The 25,155-nt window shown below is 39.6% G+C and overlaps 1 protein-coding gene across 25 annotated transcripts in view; it reads left to right on the top strand.

Annotated features, from left to right (window-relative positions):
• Positions 1 to 25,155, top strand: part of LDB3 (LIM domain binding 3) — a 214,824-nt gene that overhangs the window by 100,096 nt on the left and 89,573 nt on the right. For 10 of the 25 annotated variants that reach the window (XM_034777357.1, XM_034777360.1, XM_034777358.1 and 7 more), the window contains 3 exons: positions 4,851 to 5,257; positions 14,630 to 14,833; positions 18,475 to 18,489. In XM_034777357.1, the coding sequence (XP_034633248.1) occupies positions 4,851 to 5,257; positions 14,630 to 14,833; positions 18,475 to 18,489 (626 nt within the window). Of the gene's footprint in view, positions 1 to 4,850; positions 5,258 to 11,215; positions 11,257 to 13,135; positions 13,154 to 14,629; positions 14,834 to 18,474; positions 18,490 to 25,155 lie in introns of all 25 variants that reach the window. The other 15 variants (XM_034777371.1, XM_034777382.1, XM_034777381.1 and 12 more) reach the window with 8 other exon arrangements.

Genomic DNA, 25,155 nt, shown 5'->3' with positions numbered 1-25,155 from the left:
TAGAGCAGAATTCACACCATGTAAGGAATCCATACAAGTTAATGTTCATTCAGTCAGCTCTTGTTCACCCTGGTCCATCCCTCCCCACATCCCTAACCCACACAATGCCTGTAAAGAGACTTCTTTGGGGTGAGGATGAAAGTGGAGCATGTTGACAAATTGGCATACTGTTTTGGTACCTCCCACTCTAGAAGCCAGTGATGCCCATGTTGAGGTTCCCCTCCTGTCCCACAGGTGAAGGGGAGTGTTCTGCCCTTAGAGAAGTTAGATGACTATTAGAAAGTAAAAAAAATGGTTTTACTGAGAACAAAGAACAGACTCAGCTAATGCTTCATAATAAACTCTTTTCACCCCCAAATGTTCTGTGTTCTCCTCTACATAATCATTTTTAAGCTCATCCATTGATGTGGTATCTCACCGTTACACTGGAAAATCAGAATCCAGCTGCCTGACTTCTTCATGTAGCAAGGGATCTCAGCAAGGTGACAGCATCTTTCTCTAGGGAGGAAGCCAATGCCCAGTGTTAGAGCCTCCTCTTCTGGTCAGCAGAAAGGTAGCAACAGACTTTTATAGATGAAAATGTTAGCCCATTTTTCCAGCCACAGGGATAATTTGATGGGGTGGAATGGGTGGAGGGGGGAGAAGATGGGGAACAAGGAAATGTTATTCACTGCTGACTACTTATCATTTCATTAGATATAATGGTAAGAGATGTTCATTACTAGAAGCCTGACATTCAGATTTCAGAAGTGCAATAAATTTTTCCTTCATTGGTCTGTTCTTGCCACTAGACTGAAACAAACAGAACAATAATTTAATCTAAAATATACTCTTATGAATGAACCAAATAACAGGTACTTTAATCAGTCATGAGAGGAAACAGCCAAATAAGCTGATCAGTGGAAAATGGTTCTTTTAGAAAATTATACTGATGCTGAAAGTCCATATCCCCATCCTTCCACTTTACCCCACAAATTGCCCCTTGTCTCCAAAAATTGTCACAGTCTTAACTTAAAAACCTCAAACATGGCCCCCAGGTTTCCAGTGTAAACTGTAGGACATAGTTCTGTTTTCCTATGCCAGTAATCAGCTATTACAATAAATCAATACCAACATGCAGTTAAGAAACCTAGCTAGAAAATATTTGAGGAACATAACCAAAATTCCCCCAAAAGCTAAAGGATGGCAACCCCACCAGCCTTCATTTTCTGTCCCCTTATCCACAGTATTTCCTTTCCTATAACCATCCCTTTATTTAATCTACAGTTCTGCCAAATATTATTAGGTTGCTTTTTATTGATTAAAAATGTTTCTCTCTTCTAGAGCTCACGCTAACACCACTTAATAATTTCCCCCCACAGTACCCTTCCCTATATCAGAGGTGAGGGGAAGGAGTCCTGCATTAAATTTTCATTGATTCTGAAATGTTTTTTTTTTCTAGTTAACCTACAGATCTAGCTTCATCAGATGCTGTATGTTCCTTCTGTTGTTGTTGTATGTGTTTCACCTTGATTTTTCCATCCTGCCAGGATGTACAGCTTTCAGAAGGAGAGCATCTATGTAATTGTTGACTCATTATCTGAGAAAGGATTGTGCATTTGTTCCTCTTTAAAAATATATATTTTAGGTGGAAATCCTGTTTTTTATTTGTTTAATGATACTTGGACGCCTGTAATAGGCAACTACCAAGGGTTATTTGCAGACTTTTTTTGAGTTCAGAACATATTGACCGAAGTGTGTGATTAATTATGGACAAAATATGTAAAAAGCAGTAGTTTGAAATATACCATTAAGATAATCATTTTCCATAGCCTCAATGGCCTCACACCAGAAAGCCAACAGCGGATAATTAGACCCAATGCGAGTAACTAATATTCACTGACTATGACATCGTTGACTCTGTAAATTTCAGTTTGAAGGCCAAACTCTGCTCAGGCTTACACCCTCTGCAACCTCATAGAAGCCAGTGGGGTTGCAGATTTGGGATGTCCAAATATGATCCTGCAAACCATTATAGCCCTGTATGAGGCAGAGTGCCCCCAGAGGTCACTGAGGGACTTACGTTGAGTAGCAGCTCCTTCAAAACCTTTGAAAGGTTTAGCCTTCAACTCCAGTCTGGAGCGGTGTTCTTGGCCTTTGCTGCTGCAGGGGCTACATCCCTTTTTAGATACGCTCCCCTGGGATGTGAGTCCTGGCAGCAACACTGACAGGCATTCCAATCTTGTGCTTCCAAGCATGTGGTTATTAATTATGGCTTCTAAGTGTCCACATGCACAGGGGTGGGGAAAAGGTGCCCCCTCTACAGCTCTGAATCAGGGTCAGCGTAAATTAGCTGTAAGACAGGACTCTAAGCTTCTGGGATAGATTGCAAGTTGATATCACATATACACTAAGAAATCCACAAATTCCCCATTCATCCAAATGCTTTATCTAGTGCCTCACTATACACTGGCGTTCAACAGATACAACAATGCCGGAAAATGTCTGCTGCTGTCCTGTTTCGTTCAAATTATATAAACAAACTGAAGGAAAAATAAAGCTTACAATCTAAGTATAGTAGAAGGGTTTTACAAGAGGTACATGCACTTAAGATTGGAATTTCTTTGGGGCAGAGACCCTCTTTTTGTTCTGTGTGCCTAGCACAGTTGGATTCCATGCCTAGGGCTCCTAAGTATTATGATAATATATATAGTAATTATGCTGATTGCTCATGGATACTCCATTATCAAGTGAGCTGCCATAACATAACAGAAAAAAAAGTCTCACAAAGACACCTTCCACGAGGAGAGTTTGAACTATTGAACTGAGGTACCAACCAGGCTAAAAGATGAAAGGGAATGGATTTATTGGAACTAGCTTTGGTTTAATAGCAAAACAGGGGCACAAAAAGTTGGGCATTATGAAGACAAAGACATGCTGAACACTGGTGTGGTGGATTTATGAGTTAGATTTTCCAAACACAAATTGGAAAACCATGTTCTTAAGATCTAGATGGTCTTTTATTTCAAATTAAGGAGAAAACAAAGAGACTACATACATTTAAAATGCCCATGAGAGTTAAAACAGAGCATCTTTCTCTTGCTCTGTAAGATCCTTCATCTTTAATCTTCTTGCAGCCGTTCCCTCTAGCAGACAGACAGACTTCTTAAAGAAAATACAAAAAAACAATATCCTAGTTATGATACACCACAGTGAGCCAATGATGGAAATATAGGCAGTTTAGCTGGATCTAAAGGTTCCGTCCTGCCAGATACTCTGTATGCCCTGAGAAATGCTGGCTGCCCTCAACTCCCACTGACTTATGTGGAGTTACACCTGGGGTGAATTTGTGCTGAAGGGGCACCAGGCAATGCTCTAGATCAAGAGTTCACAAACTTCCTTGCACCGTAATCCCCTTCTGACAAGAAAAATTACTACATGAACCCAGGAGGGAGGACCAAAGCCTGAGCCAAAGCCCAATCCCCACCGCCCTGGGTGGGGTGGCCAAAGCCAAAGCCCGAGTCCCACCGCCCTGGATGGGGAGGCCAAAGCCCAAGGGCTTCAGCCCCAGCAGGGAGCCTGTAACCTGACCCCCTCCACCCAGGGCTGAAGCCCTAGGGCTTCGGCCCCGGGTAGTGGGACTCAGGCTTCAGCTTCGGCCCCAAGGTGGTGGGTCTTGTGCTTTGGCTCTGGTCCCGGGCCCCTGCAAGTCTAAGCCAGCCCTGGCAACCCCAGGGTCATGACCCACTTTGTGGTCCCGACCCACAGTTTGAAAACCGCTGATCTAGATCACAGCAAGCACTAGCTCAAAACTTTTGAATGAGAGGGAGCAGGGAGAGGAGGTGAGTTGTCCTTTTCATAGTTTATGGTCTAATTCTCTTACGATTTGCTGATTATTTTTTGTGTGGAATGTGTTACTGAAAATGTCATTATTTCCTGTTTTCATTATTAACCTTATTTAATCTGTACTTTGCAGCATTGGTAGGAAACCATTTATTGACATTATATTTAACAAAACGCATACTTTTCTACTATTTTCCAGAGTGGATTTTAGAAAGTTAAGATGTGCTTCTAATGTGAGGCACCAGCAGGAGGTCTTGCATATGTCTGATATTGGGAGGACTTCTTGAGATCCTCACAAAGACAATATTCCATAGTGTCCTAGCTTGAAAAAAACATCCAAATCACAGATGTGGAATTATACACTTAAGGTGCAATTTCATGCTCTATGCCTGTTTAACTTCCATTCATTTAAATGGAAATTATGCACACGCATAAAAGAGAAACTATACCTGTTGATTAATACACCTTCTTGAGTTCTTTCAGCCTACTTGCTAACCATGTTGCATGGCCTTATTAGCATGACCTGGAGCCTATGAGAAGAATGCAGTTTAAGGGCTTCATTAATTTTAGGACTGTTCGTGAGAAATTGAATGCTGTGATTTCAGAAATGTTAGATCTTAAATTTCTAGCTAATAGCATAGATTTTTGTACTTGTATATTATTGCCTCAAATGGGACTGACCTCAAACCATTCAGATTTCCTTAATTATCATAGGAATGAATGGAAGATATAGTCTATCAAATGATATCTAATTATATCTTCAGCTAATAACAGAAGCTCTTTTGACATTAAATTTTAACTTGTATATTTCAACTAAAAAAAATGCCTGAGTGTGTAGTCCCACCCTACTGAAAGAAGATCAACTGAATGTTCTGTTTTATCAAAAGGCTGGCTACCTCAGCCACTAATCTATTTGTCTCAAGTGTATGAATATATACAGAAAGCAATAGATATAGATATATTCTTTTTGCATGTGTTCTATGATTGCTCTTTTTTTCTTTTCTTGGCCTGCATGTTTGCTACTACAGGACCCTGCTTTGGAAATCAGTGGCAACAGAACAACCTTCAGTCCTCTAACTAGCACAGCGACTGGGCCTTTGGGTAGTATTTTAGCCACCAATGGAACGTTTTCAGGCTACCTCAGCAAGCAGGAGATCAGCTGTTCAAATAGCTCTTCCTTCTTAAAGACCACTGCAGTTAGAACTTCCATGGCCTCTCTATCTGTGACACCTGACATTTCACCTGCAAAGAGTAACCTAGGTTCAAAACTAAGTCCTGTGTTCACTGATGGCAGTAGTCCTAAACACCAGCTGAGCCCTGCAAGGCAATATAACAACCCCATTGGCCTTTACTCAGCAGAGACTCTAAAGGAAATGGCTGAGATGCATAAATTAAGTCTCAAACGAAGGGCTTCAGAAGGTGGACTTCCTAGAGGGTAGGTAACATGGTGATTAATTCAATGTTTCAGTAAGTAAGTAATTAGCTGAAGAGTGAAGTATAAAATCAGTTACTATACTGTGAATTTGTCTTGTAATTATCATTAATGATGTCCTGAAAAATAGTTATTAAACCTTTCCCCACCTCAAACAGGACACATGGTGCTATTTCATAACAACTCTTGGTCTTTGGTATCCTGAATTGTATTACAGATTGGCTACTGGGTATCCTGGCATGAGGAGGAACACTGTGGTTAAGGTACCTGTGACTAAACCAGCATGTTGGTATTCTTCAGTTTAATTCTCTATACTTAATCTGGTTGACCTGAATATCAACTACAGGCCTGTATGGAAGTTGCTGTAAAAGGGATCTGAAACTACACTTTTCTAAAGAGAAATTGCCTGGAGCAGCTAAGATAACAATCTTAATCTATTGCAGTGAACTTCTGTAACACTTTCCTCAATGTAGTCACTTTCCGGTGCAAATTGAGTTTGAATTATTATTAGTTTGACCCCTTGGTTTGAATGTCATCCAGCTCAAATCTAAGCCCTATTCCACCTGCGTGGAAAGAAATACTCAATAGTTATTATCCACCTGGTAAGATATAGAGGTGATCCCACCTAGTTTTATTTCAGAATATGAAGTTGTTCAGTGCTGTACTGTATTTGTAGAGCAGATATTTTTGCCACAAGCTTGGACTACATTACAGAAATGTTGAAATAAATGACAGACATGGGAAAGAGTTACTTTCCCACCTTTCTACTTTTATTTATGATATTTTAATTTACAAACACACCTATAAGTCAGTTACCCCAGAGCTGTCTTTATCTGAAATGAAGTCATGTTTCCCAATGTGTTTTAGGAAAAACAAGGAATTTTCAGCACCCTTATCTGAATAAATCCCGTGTCCGCCTTTCTGTTTGGATAATTAAGGTCTGATTAAGGAAAAGAGTATTTCAAATAACAATGCAGAAGTATATTGACAGGTAGATAAAGGGAAAACTTCCCTGAGACACAATTTAGTCACCAAAGCTTTCCTTTAGCTCAATATAATATACAAAATGATGGGCTGAGAGCAAGAGAAAAATACAATAGGGGCCTGATTCTCCTTTGCCCAGTACCTTGCAGAGTCACTTACATGAGAGCAAAGTGGATGTAAAATGCTATTATTCTGAGTTGATAGTGTTTTACACCAGTATGCACTCAGTTTGCATTAGTGTAAATGACTACACAAGATGCAAGACAGTGAGCCTAGCGCTCACTAGCACAATCAAGCCCTAGCACTGTAAACTCAAAAGTGCTGTCTACATTTGGTTATAAAAGACTTAAATTCAAAGACATTTTTCAGCAGAAACAGACCAAAAAAAGCTTTTGTTTTTATTTACATTTTTCATGATGAAAAGTATCATTTCTCTACCTGTTTTAGCGCTCACAGCTCCTCAGTAGCACATCTTACCTCCCTTGTCTTGGCCTCCTCACATCCCTTGTTAACCTTTCTCCTTGTATTTTCCTTTAGGTAAATTTTGGGCAGATGAACTGCCTGAGTATTCCTACTATGTACTATTACAAAAAAATACACACTATAGGGTTGCATCTGCCACTCATTGACATCAGTAGGAGCCTTTCCATTGATTTCAATAGGCATTGGATCAGGCCACATAATAGAAGCATTTGTCCTTAAGGAGGCAAACAAAATAGGGACACTGAACCAGCTCCACAGTAATCCCCCTACCTCATAGCACTGCCTTTCTATATGTGCCACTTCTTCCCACATATATGCACAAGCACTCTCACAAAATAATTTAAGCTCCTCTTGGTGCACATCTGTAACCTGCTGGTAATATACTGAGACATAGCATAAGAAGGCTCAGCAGAATTCGATTTTAATTTTTTTATAATTTGGATAGATAATATGGATATTTATTTTTAAACGTAATTTTTTTTCCAATTTATATTTATTTTCACCATTGTGCAAAATTGCAGGAAATTGGGGCAGGGGTGTCAGACAATAGTTATTTAATGACCGTAGGCATTGAGATTCAAAAATGTAAAGCCTTATAATCGTTAAAACACAAATTGTCAATGTGATGTGTCAAAATATACAAAGGAAATATCCTTAAATCAAACTCTAACAGGTTCTCAAGCAGCACTTTTCTTTCTTACATTGCTAAGCTATAAATTTGGATTATTACTAATGGAAATATTTTTTTCATCAGAGTGTGTGTTTACATCAAAACTTACTGACACTTACCAATAAAAATTGTATCTTTCCAAGTTTAAGCGTAAGACTCCCAATAACAAAGCTAAAGCTTTCATCATGGTACCCACACCTGAGATTTCATTCTGAATTTGAATATGGTTTTGGGGTGCTTTTGTGTGAGTATCTGTAACATATTAATAAATTATAGCCAATTCTGCCTCCTTTTTTTACATATAAATAAATGGGGCAATATGAAAAATCATGTACAGTTAATGGACCCCAACCTGGGAAAGAAAGAACTGTTTTGATAGCTGTTAAGCACTCAGCAAAGTACAAACAGCCTGAAATTACTCCTCACAAGTGTCTCTGTAATGGTAGCATGTTGTGAAAATTCAGTGTTCCCGGGCCCCCATTTCCATTTGTATGTTATCCATGAAGTGAGAAGCCCTGTGGACTGCAATCTAAAAAGGAATACTAGCTTTCTTGAGACCTGCTAGAGGTTTAGTGCTTATGTTATCCATGATTCTCTGTGTTTCTGGGTTTGTACATTCATAAAAAGCAGTACATGTGCATAAGCAAAACAGGCTCTGCAAGGTCAGCTCTGACTCTGATTGGTACTAGTCTATAAGTGATACTCTATAAGAACCTACATAGGCAGGTAGATCCCAGGTGTATTTTATATTTAAATGTTTGGGATTTTTTTTTAACTTGTATCCTGTGAAACATCTAAACAGATCCAGTGATGTATTGAAGGGGACTCTGGGGAGCCCCTTGTTAAAATTCTGTCAGCAAGTGCAAAGGAAGATTGGATTGATTTCTCTGTCTCTTACTGAGTTCCCAGGCCCTTACTCCTCTTATGCATTTCTGGAATTAAGGGCTTATCACAGGGCAAGGGTAAACATTTTTTGCAGGAGTGCCTATTACAGTGTCAGTAGCAGATCTTAATGGAGTAAAGGTTCTGCATTGGGGAACATTAACACAGATTGAGAATGAGTCATAGATTCTCATGTATGGATTCTCATTCCAGCCTGTGTTATTCTGCACGTCTTTGGCTAGGGCAGTAAATACCTGTCCCGCATGTGTTTGTGTGTCAGGGGGGTAGGGTTACCAGCTTGTTACTCTGTGGCATCTTTGAGTGAGCAGGTTGCGTATTTCAGTACCTGCCCATATTTAGAAATAAACTAAAATGATGTGTGGGACTGAGCTGGAGAAAATTTTATCATCTCAACCCAGCATATCAAGAGAGGCTAAGCTTTACTGTAGCTTGAGGGAGCTGTGATAATCTGTTTAGGTCTGAAAAATCTTTGCTGAGATTTGAGGATATTGACCACTTCTCAGAAGACTAATGTGTGCACAGTATTTTTTCTGTCTATGAAACATAGTTTACATGTGCATGTTCTTCATACTCCACCATCAAAGAATCGGTTGCTCTCTCTTTTAAGGGGTATTTTACAAACTCCAGTTCTACCTTAAAAATATTGTTTTCTATGCACAGACATGGTTGAGAGGATTAGAATAGCCATCAGAGTTCACTTCAGAAAATGATACTATTACACCATGTTTCACTGTAAGCGGTTGCTCAGCTGTCTTGCACATACCTAAAATGGATATAGAATCACTGATCTGCTTACAGGCTACAACTTGTTCCTAATATATCTCTACTGATTCCTGTAAAAGACAGATATATTTGGCTCATTGCATGGTTTACAAAGCTGGCAGAATATTCTCGAAGCTGAGAATCTGAGGGGCAGACACTGGAAAAAAAGGCATTTTGTGACTGTACGTCCAGACAAATGCAACCGCATAGAGCCCCATGCCACAGCTTTGGCTCGTTGCACTGTTTTTTGTTAATTAAAAATAAACTTGAGTGACAGAGCTGCAGAAAAACCTTATGTAAAGAAGAAGCTACTCCAAAGAGTCACTGAGATGAAAGTAGGGGGAACCAAACCTAACTTGTGGGCCAATCCAGTCGTAATGCTGCTCAGCACTGCTCTGTGGGAGACCCAGATTCACTCCCAAGGCTGGAAATGTTTCAGAAGCAACTGGGAAGATGATGATGCCCAGATCTATCAAAAGTGTCTTATGTAGCCAATTAGAAAATAATGCTGTTGACTATCTCTGCATGGAATCTTGTCCACTTTTTCCTTGGTCACAGACATGATCTGCTATCCATGATCCAGAGGGATGGGGCAAGAAGGAAGGCAAAGATTCATGTTCTCAAAGCTTTGAGAAAGACTATGTGAAAATGAGCATCCAGATCCCATCAGTACCATTCTCTGCATCCATTGGCAGAGGTCACTGGGGAATGATATAAGGAGCTTCCGCTTACCAGAGGTCTGAGCTCCTTGCTTCTGTCATGCTCCCAGCTTCTGCCTGCCTGAGACCTAAATTCTGATTCCTTGTGTTGTGCTGCTTTCCAGTTGCTCGGCAGGCTACAACCAGTTATTGTTAATGCGGTGGAGAACGATGCTACGTAAATATTGTTTTTTCCTGCATTATGTCCTGTTACTGACCTCAAAAAGACACTATATTAATGCTACAAAATTAATGCTCTCAGGCCTTGTAACAGAGTGGCTTGCTCCTAAAAGACTGGAGGGCTTTGGGCTAGCCAACCGTGATTACCAAAAGGGCACACCTCGGTTGGCTCATGTAATTTCTTATGAAGGGCAGCAGAAAAGGGGGAGGCTCAGGAAATAAAAAAGGCTTCTGCAAGGATGACCCTGATGCCAGGGGGTTGGAGCCAAAGCAGAAATCTGTGGCTCTCGACCTGAGCGCAAGGCTTCAGCTAAGCAGGGTCTGGGAGTGGCCTGCAAAGACAGGAAAGGCCTCAGTCAAGAAGGTCTTGGAGTATGGTAAATTGGAGACTGTTGGGAACTGAGCAGGCTCTAGCAAAAAGACCTAGGACGTGAAGTTTCACTACTGCAATTTAAAGTAGGAAAAGCCTGGGAGTGACCTGACAAAAGGTTAAAAATGATGGACTGTATTTTTGGACACTGAGTTTTACTTTGAAGCTTTATTTATGTGATTAAACTTGGACCCTCAAGAAGGGATACTGAATGGACAAGAAAAGCCTGTGTTGAGTTTAAAAAGCCCTTGGAGGGAAAAATTGTTAGCAGGGCACCTCAGAGGCTTCCCTGGCCACAGGGGATTGCATGGGACACAACTGGTGTAAAATCAGGAGTGACCACTGAAATCAATTGATATACACCACTGTAAAACCAATATAAGTGAGATCAGATTCAGGTCAGTAATGTGTTAAGTAGAGGGGCTTTTTCCTTCAAATATCTGTTGATATTTTTTTTGGATATTCTTCAGCAGATCCTGCTCACTGGATTGACTATACGGGGCCAGGCTGATGGGACTGGCATTACATACATGAATATTTAGTGTCTAGGGAGGAGGATATAATCTCTCCCACTTGTGTTATTTCAAGAGGAGTATACAGCCTGCAAATAGTTCTGCTTCCTTGCCTCTGTAACCCTCAATAACAATACTTCCAGTGATGCACAGTAATAAAAATGTTGTCAAGGATCAGCCAGAATGCCTTGGTACCTTAGTAAGTCTCTGTGGATAAACTATAATCCCTACATTTCTCCTCTCTCTTAATTCATTGTGGTTTTTTAGGCATACTGTTGCTTTCTATTCCTATTTGTAGATGGTTTGATAAAGCTTTATAAACCCTTGTTAATACATATTGCCCTTGACACTCTAAAACTATTGTTCCTTTTGTTTGTTTGTTCTTTCTCTCTTCCCTAGGTCATAGCCAACACTGCTGCCAAGTTAGTATCAAATAGTGTGTACGTGTTATGCTGTATGTTTGGGGATTTGTTTTCTGGGGTAGCATGAGCCCATATGTTCTTGCTGTGTCTATTTGCAAGGTAAAAGCATTGAAAAAGACCAGATTGGCGCGGCAAGCATCATACATGGCTACTATATCCAGAAGTGGTTCTAGTCTAACAATATTTCTGAAACTCTCCTGCTTGTTTAGAATTTCATGTTGATACCCTAACTTTGCAAATGTAACTTGGATTGGAACTTGCTCAACTCTTGAAGAGCTTTTCAGATCTTTTTAATTCCCTGAAGTCATACATGCATTTCTTCTTAATTCTTCCAATAGTCTTCATACCCCCAGGATTTTGTGGGCTTTGGCTAAAGGGTTTTTATTATATAATTACCAATGTATTTTTAGCTTCAGGAGATAGATACAAATCTTGAAGTCCAATTCCAGCCAAATTCCCATTGACTTCAACGTTTAGCTCTTGGGTTTTAAATATCTAAGATGTACATTTCTTCAGCGGGAATTCTGCCTGAATAAGGAGTTAGTATGTACTTGAGGATCTGACCCATCAGCTTTTAGGCAGGGAAATTCCCCCAACTCCCCTTCAACTTTGACCTTCAATTTTGAGGAGCGAGCAGAAAGATCCTTTCTGAATTCCTGCTTGACCTCTCTGGATTGAAAGTTGCTCTTGCCCATGCAACATTCTGGAAGTCCAGAAACTGATGGGAACTCAAGATTGGGATAAATTCAGCAGCGAAGTAAATGATGAAGCAAGTTAAATATCAAGTTTAACTGATAAGAGGATGGGTGGAAATGATAGAGTAGTTCAACTTGAATTGGCGTTTAGAGGGTGAGCAACATATGTGTAATTTACACTGATTTGGCAGTGTGTGGTGCCCACATTAAGCCCTTGATGTAGCTAGAAACAAATGGATAAAACTTCCATTGAAGTCAAAAGAGCCTTTTCCCACTTACGCTTAGGACTGAATTTTTCCCTGGAGTTGTGTGGCCGATGTAGCAGAAGTCAAAGTATGGGCTATATTTTATCTTACACTCTTCTGTTACATTTCCTGCATACTTCCAGAGTTCTGCTACCAAGCTGTATAAATTTTGCTCACCTGCTGAATGCCTGTCAGCATTATCTTTTGCAGAGATCCCAGATTTGTAGCTGTTAGTCTCTTGCTCCTGCTAGAATTGGCTCCTCACCTCTGCCAAAGGTCCTGCACTGAGCATCCTGTATTGACATTAACATTTCCTCCCCACCCAACACAACATTGCAGTAGAAACTCTGCAGTTGAAAGAGACCTTTTCTAGTTCTTTCTATGGAAATACCTATTGATTTCAATTGATGTTTTGCCTTGCGAAGGACTGTTAAGAGAGCAGTGAAATTGCTTCAATTCCACATTCCAACACTGAAATCAGTAATTTTTATGCGAGCCTAAGCATCCCTGAGACCTCTTGCCCTTTTTTGGATTGATTTGGATTATATTTTCATACAAATTGCAGCTTCAGTTTAGGTAAACTGATGCCTTCACTGAGTCTTCCTTCTCCTATTAATGGAAAAGAGGGAGAGCACTGAATCAATGATCTCCAGGGTCTATGAATTCCGAACTGCTCTCCAATGGCGTGATACATTGTGGGGATAAGAGAAGTCACCTCAATAACAAAACATGGGGATTTTCAGAAGCTAATAGTAGGCATAATGTGCAGTCTCTCTTTCTTTGTGAGTCATTTTACAAGATGGTATCAATAGACTAATGTTCTCATGGTTATTAAACGTGTTAATTAAGAGACATTTAAAATGGTGAAAATGTTCAAATAAATGCATGTTTTTTATTTGTACCAAATGCATAATGAAGCTTCTTAATTCCTTCAAAATGTCTATGCATGTATTGCAGGGCTCTGTTTGCAATAAGGTATGTGTGCATCTATATGCACCTGTCCCTGCTGCATGCTACTGTCAGTGCTCTTCTCAAATATTGCTGCAGAAATGCACAACTATCTCTCTACTGTTGGCCTCAGTAAAGGCATCTCACCAAACAAAAGGCTGTTACAGGAGTTGGAATCCATTGCATGGGAGAGCAGATCACCTATGATAATCAGCGCAAGTCTCAAGTCAGTTGTCTGCTGGGAGTCTTCACAACTTGTGGGAAGAGTTTTTCACCCCCTTGATTTTCTTCTCTCTCCTTTAATGATTGAGGGGGCATCTTCTATTAACAAACACTCTAAAAGGCCAATACTGTGGCCCAATCCTTCTGACCTGCCATGAATATTGCAGATTCCTTTTCTTCATTGTTGCTCAGTAAACTGGAAGAGTTACTGCTGAGCACTGTGAAGCAATCCCTACCATTCAGGGATGAGCATATAGTGTCTGAAACACCCAAAACACTTTATTTCCTTGGTGGGTTGAGGGAGGAGGTGGGGGTGACAGATGAGAATTTTACCCTGGTGTCCCATGTGGTAGCCAAGAGCAGTTAATTAAATGACTGAAGATCCGATTTTAAAACGTTACTTGGAAAAACTTAAGCTAAACTCTAGGAGTATAACACTGTCTACAAAGATGCTGAGAGTCATGGCCTAATGATCTAAGTTTAGGATTGAAAGTGAGGAACCCTGGCGTTCAAATCCTAGCTCTGACACTGATTTCCCTCCATGATTTTGGGTGTCACCTAAACAGCCTGTGCCTCATTTTCCCTAATAAAAATCCTTACCCACATGGAGGTCACAATAGGCAACTATCTCAGGATAATGAGTGCAATTGGCCTATCGACTGTGATGTAGACAGATTTAGGACTGACCTTGCAATAAATTTATCCTGTAGTGGTTACATATTTTGGTAACCTCCACATTTCCTCACAGAGGTGCTATAAGGATTAAATTGTTAATATCTGCAAAGGGCTATGAAGATGAAAAGCATGAGTACTAAATAGCACCATGATGAATTATCCATATAGAAAAAAAATGTAATTCTGCATAAGAGAGAAGCAGATGTTTATTTCAACTCATTAAACTTTCTAGTACCTTAGAAGATCTTTCTAAAAAGATTGAAGGAATACATGGGGAGCTCTTTGGGTGTAGACATAGATGTACCTACATATGCATATATAACAGCTATATTTGCCATAATTTTTGTTTTGTGGCTGCAACTGACTCAAGTTTACAAAACTATCAGCCAACACAAAAACCGCATCCTTGTTAATGTTATCCATTACGCAGTGTGTTCCTTCTCTCCAGCAGTCTGAACAGATGCTTTTTTGGTGAGATGTCTTAGGCACATGCACGCATTCCTCTGCTGCTGCTTTTTTCTTTTTATAATTATCACCTGTTTGTCCTTATTTTCTTTTCCTTCTCCCTTTGTCTCTTCTCCAAATCTCACTCTCACATAACCCCAGCACTGAGTATGTGGAACGCTTCAACCCTAATGTCCTGAAGGACTCTGCTCTGTCTACACACAAACCCATTGAGGTGAAAGGCCCGGGTGGCAAGGCCACTATAATTCATGCCCAGTATAACACCCCGATCAGCATGTATTCCCAGGATGCTATCATGGATGCCATCGCAGGCCAGGCACAGGCCCAAGGTGGTGAACTTGCTGGGTAAGGTTTTTTCTTGTGTAAAATGGCACCTATCTGCATGATATATGAATCCTTCCTCTCATCCTTTTTCTCTCCTTGTTTGTTTGTTTGGATTTTGTGGGGGAAGGAGGAAGTATCTTCATGCACTGCACTGAAAAATACAGATCGGTGTTTTCTTTAAATATTTTGAGGTGGAATTAACATCCTTTGAAAGATAAAAGGAGGAGGAGTGTTTAGAATAGGAAAATTCCTTTTTCAGTATTCTTCCTAGATTTGGAAACTCTGATGACTTGGAGAAATCCCACATGGTTATACAGAGAGGTTTTTGTCTGTAAAACTAAATAGTTCTCACTTGGTAGCAGAAGACATTCTGAAGTGAGGGATGAGCTGTAGTCATTAAAAAAACCCCCCAAAAATCCTGCTACTAGCTATTTGCAAATATCCGTATTATTTCGGTGGCTTTTTCATGTCAGGCCAGATTCTGCCACAGTTACTCACACTAGGTAAATGAGACTACTCACAGACTAAGACACAGTTCAGTGAGAGTAATGGTGGTGGAATCAGGCCATTTTATATATGGTACTTGAAGCAAAAAAGGAAAGTTATTTTGACTCTCTCAATCTGTTCCATGGTTACCCTTGGTGAGAGATGCTTTGTCAGGTAAGGTAAGCCCCAGATTTGACCTATGAAAAAATTGTTAGAAATTACTGGGGGCGTATCTTGCCCTTAGCCTGTCCATTCATTTCCCTCTGATATGGTTGTGGGTTCCACACATGGAATAGGAACTAAATATACTGTACATTTCAGCATTGAGAAACTGGAAAGTATGCACACTTGATAGGGAAAGAAATTTTTTTAAGCCTCTAAGATGGTATTACAAAAATGGAGAGTAAAAATATTATTAGTAAGGAAATTGGCAGCACTTTTTTTAAGTTGATGTGCAAACTGTTAAATTAATCTCCGTGGTTTGAATATTGCTCCCAGCTACTTGGGTGTAAATCCAGAGTAATTCCACTGACTTCAGCAAAGTTCTCCTGATTTTACATTGGTATAAGTGACAGCAGAGCATCGGTTTTGTTTAATTTTTTTTTATATCCATCATCAAGCTCAGAGAAACAGGTTGCTGCTAAAGCATAAGGGCTAAGGTTACTCAAGTAGAATATTGCTATCAGAATGTTAATAAAGAGCAACTTTGTAGGTTTCACCTGTAGAAAAGATTTGTGGAGTTGGAAATATGGATAGTTATTGTCTTAATAATGCCTATTATAACAACCGTACTTTCAGTCTAATAACTGCATTGATTACATAGCACAACAGGCAAGAAAATGGAGAAGCATTTGTCATTGGTATAAAAAGAATGTAAGATGCATTTTTATTACTGGTTATTGTTTGATATTTTTCAGAGTGAAGCCCAATGTTATGTTATCCTGCTTTGGGATTTATATTTAACGACTGCTGTTTAATTGAAACCTCTAACTTAGGATAAACAGGAGTTTGCATATTTCACAGTTGAGAAGATATTTAAGCTAAAAATGATGTTTCCATAATACTGTATGCATCACTAAAAATTAATAATTTCTCCCAACTGCTGATTTAAACCAGAGGGGGGTGATTATGACCCCTCTCTTTTGTTGTCTTGAGCAGACAGATAGAGGTTTGTGTGTAAAGAAAGTGGTGAAGACAGATAAGATACTCTGTTGATCCAAATACATACTTTTCACTTTTGCAGTGCTGCACAGTATAACTGCTTTTCAGCAACGAGAAGGTTCATGATGGTGTGTAACAACCAGTAAAGGAAATATATAAATAGCCTCTCTAAAAAGACTGAAATTTAATCCAATATGAGGGGCCTAAAATGCATGTATGTTATACAAAAATGTTATACAACTAGATTAAATATGGTGTAATCAAGGACCCTGGGTGCTGTTTCGGAATCCTTAGTTCTGTCAATAGCACTTAATAATTCTGTTTTCGTCTAATTTATGTTTCTATCAGCCTCAGAATTCTATATTATCCTACGAGGGAAATGCAATTTTTTCCTGAAAATTGTTCTTATTTCAGACCAAACTCAAAATAAGTTAAAAGAAAATAACTTCTTAGATTTGTCCTGGAAAAAAATTGAATTCCAGATTGAGCTAGATTTTTTTAATAAACCTCTTATGCCATTGTTAGGGGAAATGTAATATAATAACATTTTCTGGTTTAAGAAATGTTGTTTGTAGCCATGACTCAAAACCGGCTGTAAATTACTAATAGTCAGTTGACAAGCTCTTGGTCTTTAATATAATGGACATGTAATTCACTCTGATATTGTGAAAAAAACTCCTAAAGCATATTCTCCATGGGCCTGATCCTGCAGTCCTCATTCATGCAGTTTCAAGTCATGCCTCAGCAAGGACTGCAAGGTACAGGGCCGGCTCCAGGCACCAGCTTAACAAGCAGGTGCTTGGAGCAGCCCATTCAAAGGGGCCACACTCCGTCTGGTATCGGGGTGGCACGTCTGGGTCTTCGGTGGAAATTCGGCAGCGGGTCCCTCATTCCCTCTCTTCCTCTTTGAGCTGCCGCCGAATTGCCGCCGAAGAGGAAGAGAGGGAGGACCCACCACCAAACTGGCACAGAAGAAGCAGCGCAGTTGAGCTGCCGCCAAAGTGCTGCCACCGGTCTTTTTTTTTTTTGGTTGCTTGGGGCGGCAGAAAAGCTGGAGCCGGCCCTGGTAAGGTACAGCCTAATATACGCTGTAATTACTTTCCTTAAGAACTTGTATTATGCTTGTCATTATGCATTTTCAGATTTATCTAAGCAAATATTTATACAACAACCATCAGAGCCCCAAAAGAAACATGCTGATTTATTGGAAGAAATATACGCCTTTTAAATGGTATACTTATAAACCCTTAATAAACCTTTTTTCATCTGTAACCTTCTCATTTCTCTCTCAAACTGGAGTAAATGAAGAGTAACCCAACTGTAGTTAACCTGACTTCACACTGGTATAAATCCATTAAGTGGGAGGCAAATCAAGGCCTGTTTTTTTTCCAAATACAGCAGGACTTTTGTGACAACTGTTAATATGGAAGAAAGGGGTTAGGGAGAGAGGATGCATAGTGCAAACCAGAACAAATTAAGGGCCTAAACCATATGCCTGTGCGGTTTACCATTAAAGTCAATGTAGATTTGTATGGTGCAGGTGCCTGCCCACGTAGGTTGCAGGATTGGGTCTTTGGTCTTGACGGATTATTTGATTTCCTTGTGGGATTCTTTAAATATTATCAAACAAATTCATCTATGGTATAACTCCACTGCCTTTATTGGAGTTAGACCTGGGATGCACGTGACCCCATATTTCTCTTGTTAGACATTCTATTCTATCTGGAATAGAAAACTTTTAATCTTTTCATGGGTATGGGAAGGAGAAATGTGTGCTGTACCTTTAACATAGTTGATATTGAGGGGATAACCAGTGAGCTTATTCAAAGTGCTAACATTTTTATGTATCTCTTTGTGCTCCCTTTTATTGATCATTTCTTTTCTTTTCTCTTTATTCAATCCTTTTCTTCACTAATTTCTGGTACTAACATTACTTTGTTGTGCACATCCCAATGCTCCATAATGATGGATCCCGCACAATGCCTTTTGTTGGGTTTTGACCATATGACTCACAGTGAATCTCCATTGGCGTAAGTAGATCCATATTTCCAATTAGCTAAACACAATGAAAGAAGTACAGTGTATGTGTGTGTTCTTTTAAAAAGGTTCACTTCTTTCATATATATGGATTTTAGAGACATTTTATTGTATATGCAAAGTCATACAATACAAATCATATCTCTTTAAAACTGCCATTTAGACGGTCTCATAGTTATAAAGTTTCACTGTTGAGCATGTGAAGTCCTGGTAACTTCATAGACGGCTCTTAAATGAGATCTGTCAAATGCAGTTCAGAATAAAGAATTTGCCATATTGGATCAGACCACTGGTCCAATATGCCTCTCCTATATGAGGCCAGTCCCTGATGCTTCACAGAAAGGAGAGACTGACCCTTCCAGAAAATCCCAGATAAGATGAAAGAATTCCACTAAGTGCAGATGGAGATGAGAATTCAATGTATTTTCTAATGGGAGGGAAAAAGTGTGTACTTATTTAAATATTCCTTAGCGTTAGAGAATTCTGACATGGGCAGTCTGAGTAATGATAAAGGGTCCAAATGATGAACACTAGAATAAAGGTAAATATAGCTGGAAAGGAAACAAAAGGAAATAAACATATCTAGATAAAAAGCCAGGAGTCAGCTCTTCTGTTGTTTTACATAAGACATAGCACCAGTGAAGTCAGTGGAGCTATGCCAGTTGACATCAGCAGAAGCTTTGTTCCAATTTTTTTTCCATTTTGTATATTAAATTTTAAATTTTAGAAATTAAATAGTTACTGACATTTATTTTTATGTATCAGGCAGTTTTAGTGAACTGTTACTTTTTGGAAATACGCCCATGAAATAATCCTCTTCTGTTACCTCAAGTAGAAAGCTAATCTGGAAGCTACACTATATGAACTAGCATTGAAGCATTTCCTTCATCTTTGGAGAGTGATTTCTGAGGGCTTGTATACACAGCACGGCAAAGTGCTCTATGGGGGTGTGATTTATAAAGCATCCTAACATGTTGTGCTCTAACTGCACTGTAGAGACCCTGTTGGCGTGCTCTAAAAGGTACATAGTTTGTGTTAACATAGTCCTCTTTCATTCCTATGTTAACACAAACTAGGTACCTTTTAAATTACGTCTGCACTACAAGCTAGACGTGATTATTCCCCTGCTTTCATGCACGTATGGTGTATGCATCGGTTAGTGTAGCCATGGTAGTAGGGGCAGCAGCAGCACAGGCACAGCTTAGCTCTGCTGAATACAAACCCACCTGAAACCAATGGGTACACCCCCCCTGAATTTCCCCAACACCCTCCCCCAGTTTTGTGAACTAGTTACATACAGTGTTGCCAATTTAGTGATTGTTTGGAAATTTGAATTGAAATTGAAACATTAATACACACTTTTAAAGCATATAAAGTGTATGATAAAATACATGTATCTGAAAAAGTATAATTGATTGAAAAGTATGAACATAGACTAGCTTCCTTATACAGATGTTGTTTTTTATGATGATGTCATAGTGCGTTCATTTTGGTGATGTTGGCCAATTTAATAATTTCAAGTTATGATTTGTAAGCAAATTCTAAATGAGCTTTCCCTGACAACTAGTGATGAGCTTGGGGGAAAGGCTGCAGGACCAGATTGTATTTACAGTCACACCTACTATATCTAGGTATCCAGCAAACAGAGCTATGTTGCCCAAGTGATAGACTTTGGCTGGGGTTGGATTAAAAATCACTTGAATGTGTGTGTGTGTGGGGGGAATGAAATGTTGCTATTCTTATTGTATGAGTAAAGGGCAGTAGAACTGTACTTAGCCTATGCAGATTGAGGGCATCAAGAGAGAGGGTGGGGACAGGTGTTTTGCTTGATGGTCTGCCTGAGTCACAAGTACTATTTGACCTGTCCCTCTCCACTGTTTAAAGACAGAGCTGATTAGGCTCCATGGATAGTCTTTTGTTTTGTTAAGTGATCACTACTGCTGAAATCATTGTTAATCAGATCTAAGTGCTTAAACCTGCTGTGGGACAGTGTTTCTGTGGAAGAGACAGCCCAGTCTGCACTAGCAGCGAGGTTCCCCCACTGAGAGCTCAGCTGAAATCACTGAGAGCTGGGTGGAACCTCAAGAGACCAACTCGCAGGGGTCACAGTGGCAGGTGGCAGCAGAAGGTGACGGCAGAGGGCCATGGCAACAGAGCAAAGGAGTGAACGGTGGCATAATGAACAACAGTGGCCAGAGCGAACAGTGAGCAGATGGAGGAATGAGCAAGGTGCCTTCTTGCCCCTCCTCCCCGAGAGGTGAACTCATGTGAAAGCACTTCTGAACTCTGAGTCTCCACTGACCAAGGACAACACCGGTGAGTATTAACAAGGCTGTTAAGAATGCTGGAGACACAACACAGTGCACGCGAACAAACATGGCTGTAGCATCAGACTTTCTATTTAAGCAAGAGATACCACACACTACAAACTAGAGGCAAATGTTAAGTGCATTGTTACTTGTTCATCCTGAAGTTGAACACTGGTTCTGAACAAGACCAGCAAATGCTCACTGTCTTTCTGCAAGAAACTCAACTGACTGGCTAGAAGCATGTGGTGCAACAGTGAAAGACTCAACAGTTGAAAAAGTGAAGAACTGTCTCACCACATTCAAAACATTTGCATATATGGCTGCTGAATGCATCTTAATAGATTAGTATTGTTATAGTTGGTATGGCAACACCCATTTTTTCATGTTCTATGTGTATATATATCTTCCTACTGTATTTTCCACTGCATATATCCGATAAAGTGGGTTTTAGCTCACGAAAGCTTATGCCCAAATACATTTGTTAGTCTCTAAGGTGCCATAAGTACTCCTCTTTCTTTTTGGAAAATATAGAAGATACTCTGGGACTGAAGTTCAAATTAGTCCAACCTGGGAAAACCCGCCGGCTTTTTCATGAGTGATCCTTGACTGTTGTCTTAAGCCGTTGTCTTAACCGTTATCACTGGCTTTGCAAAGTATCTACCAAGATGGGATGGATCTACGTAGTGAGGCTGGTGGATTACTTTTGCTACTATGTTCAGAGAAGACTATTGCCATTCTCTCTCTTGTAAGTCTACTGTTGAAACCACTTGGGTCATTAAACAATGCCATCCAGGCATCTGCTACAACAATAGTAGATCTTTGTCCAGCAAGAGAAGCTACATTTGGATCAATCAGAGAGCTATCCATTGAAAAAGTACTGGAAGAAGCAAAGACTTCAGTCCAGAAGTTGACTAATGAAGGCATTTATACTGAATTCTTAAGTGAAGAGGACAAGAAATGTTTGTTAAGACAACTGAAAAAATACACAGACTTGATTCTTAAAAATCCACAACAGCGACTTCTAGATTCTACTTAACCTCTACATAACTTTTACAGATTCCTGTCCTATAAAACACTTGACAGTTGAGTGGAGTGAGGCATTACCAGCAATGGGGCTGCCATGTACTCAGGACAGAATAGAGAATTTGAACACAGAGTGGAATATCATACGATGAATGAATGAAGATTTGACTTCAACTTCTTTTTTATCATCACTAGTGGCTCGACCCGATCTTTGTGCTATGTTTCCTGGAATGAAAGAAGTAGGTATACATCTCTTGCTACTCCAAGTCACAACAGCTACAGTTGAGCATTCTTTTTCATCATTGAATAGAATTTTGTGTTCTGAAAGAAGTTGCCTTCTGCTGATCATGTGAATGAACTAATGAGCATATCAATTGAAGGAATGGAAGTACCGGACACATGAGAAGCCACCAAAGATGAACACATTGCATTCAAGAAGTTCATTAATAAAGTTGTGCAAAATTATAACAAGAAACCAAGAAGGATGTAGATGTAGTGCTTCATAGAAGGCTTGAGTAGCTAACTTTAATTTGTGTGATGATTTTAAAAACATGAGTTAAATCTAATAAAATGGTCATGAAACATTTTTCAGGTTTTACTATGGTGCCATACAGCCCACCTTCACCCTCATGGACTCAACCTTCATCGGCCTTGACCCCCCCCTAAATTTGAAAACCCCCCCAAATTTCAATTCCTAGGGAAAACACTGAGTGGGTACATACTCTGTGTGGCTAAGCTATGCGTCCACTGCCATTACCTGCACTACCACAGCTACACTGCTGTTTATACTTGTGCTAGCTGTATGATACAGAGTGCGAGTATGTGTACACTATGTATTGTAATGTATTCTAGACATGTCATATTGTAGATGTAGCCTTAGGGTATGTCTGTGTTGCAATTAGACACCTGTGGCTGGCCCATACCAGCTGACTCGGGCTAAGGGGCTGTTTAATTGTAGTGTAGATGTTCGGCTGCAGCCCGAGCTCTGGGACCCTCCCACTGTGGTGGTCCTAGATTTCTGGCTCCAACCTGAGTCTGAACGTCTACACCGCAATTAAACAGCCCTGCGAGCCCAAGTCAGCTGGCACAGGCCAGCTGTGGGTTTTTAATTGCAGTGTAGACATACCGTTAGAGCACTCCATCAAGGTCTACTCGGGGCAGTTAGGTCCTTTACAGATTACACCCCTGTAGAGTGCTTTGCCATGCGGTGTAGACAATCCTTCAGTCTAATATTAATCTGGATCAGAGTAGTGCTTCTATCCTTTGAGTTCTCAGACTCGGCTCTTTAAATATGCTTTGCTCAGGGCTACAGCCTGTTGGCACAGCTTTCTTTTTGTGAACTTCCTAACTTCTTACTTAGTGAATGTTAGATTCTCCCCAGTAGGTTATATGCTATGCTTTAAATTTAGGCATTAAAGGAAACCTTCTACTCTTCTCTCTGATCAGATCATCTCAAAAGTAAAGGCCTGGCCAGTGATTGGATTATATTCATTTGATCATATCATTGGCTTGATCCTTCAGGGTGCTGCTTGTGCCTTCTGCGATATGCTGACTATTCTGAACTCCAGCTTACTACAGTGGAGTTGAGGCTATTCATCGCCTTGCTTGTTCAAGCCTGAAATAAGCATTTTGCTGCTAAATATGAAAATAACTGTATAAGCGGTATTCTAACAGTTAGCCAAATTCTCCTTTAGTCCTCCTTTAGATTCAGTTCTCTGCAGAGAATTTGGCCCCATGTATGTAAACGAGTAAGAAGATGCAGACTTCAGATCTCAAGAGTGTAGGTTCAGCTTGAGAAATAATATAATAGGCGATTTCTGCTATGTGAAGTCTTGAAGCACTGTGTACGCTTGTGTAGAAATGAATAATAATAAAAATATTACCTCAGTGTCTGGGGCCAAGTTCTGATATAATCATTTCAGTCAATGGTGTTAAAGCTGGGGTAAGTAAGATCAGCATCAGGCCCATGTTGTTTGATGTAAGAAAATCATTCAAACATACCGAATCAATTTATTTATACTGGAATTATTCAAACCCTCATGCCAGGACATCAAGGTAGGAGAGTGAGAATGCCCTGTCTGTGGGCCCTTTTCCCATCATTCCTGTTGTTGTATTATAACTCAGAATATACCAAGAACCAAGAGTTGGTGCCCATAAGATCTTGTACTCATGTGTTTCATGTACATTTCAGTCAAACCTCTTCTACAAGTCATTAAAGATTTTTGTCCAAATTCACTCCAGATGTAAGTGTAATTTCAGTGACTTCAGCAGAGTTGCACCCAGCTGAGACCGGCACTTGAAATTAACCCTTTGAGTGTGTGAACTGAATTAAGCAACAATAACAAACTCTAGATTTTCTTTATAATGAACAAAAATGGATGGCTATTTTACAATTCCTTATAAGTCTTTGATAATTTCTGTAATTGCTTTTGTTACTAATTGGAATCGAAATGCCATCCGTTCAATATTTATATGGATCAAATACCCTTCTTCATAGAAATTCAACTGTAGTTTTACATCAAGGCCCAAATCCTGAAGCCCTTACTTAACTTTTACTCAACCTTTTGTTACCTGAGTAAGAACTGACTTCAGGATATGGTCCACTTGTTGAGCCATAGCTTATAATGAATAGAAAGTCACAGACACTTTACTCCTTATTCAAAGAGGTTTGATTGTCTATAGATCTTATTTTGGTGCAAATTAATTTTGCTGTGAATGCATGACCCACCTAATGAGGTGAACAAAGGTATAATTTTCTATTCAATCATAGCAAAATGCCCTAAATTATTTGGGCAGATTTTTTTGTGTGCACACACACGCTAAGAAAACAAACTTTAAAATGAAGAAAGGGCATAGTAGTAACTGATAAGTCTTTTTTTTTATTTCCATTATCAAGTTTTCTGAAAGAGTCAGGTGCCCCATCTAAGCTTTTGGAAAGACCATAACCAACCACAGTGTTGCTCTGTATTATACACTACCATTCCTACTGGCTCATATATCCTAATACTTATTTGTGGTATAATTATGACTCAAAGAAAGACAGAGGCCTGTTGCATTAAAGTCATAATTGGAAATGTTCCGATATGTTTTGCTCAACTAGATAACCTAGTTTGACTTAGTGTGAGGCACTTCATTCAGTGAGGGAAGGTTAATTCACCAGAATCCATTTCCTGTCTTTATTGTCTGCCATAAAGATCTTAATATACCCTGATACATATTGCTATTCTGAAATCTCAGACCCAATCTCTACTGCTGCACAGCCACATCTGAGCTATTGGTCATTTTTATATTTATAGTTTTAATCAAAATTTTTTTTTTTTTTGGTAA

The sequence above is a fragment of the Trachemys scripta genome, chromosome 7 (assembly GCF_013100865.1).
Source record: "Trachemys scripta elegans isolate TJP31775 chromosome 7, CAS_Tse_1.0, whole genome shotgun sequence".
Taxonomy (NCBI): Eukaryota; Metazoa; Chordata; order Testudines; family Emydidae; genus Trachemys; species Trachemys scripta.
Note: the sequence above shows the minus strand (reverse complement) of the source record. Positions and strands in the feature narration are given on the sequence as shown.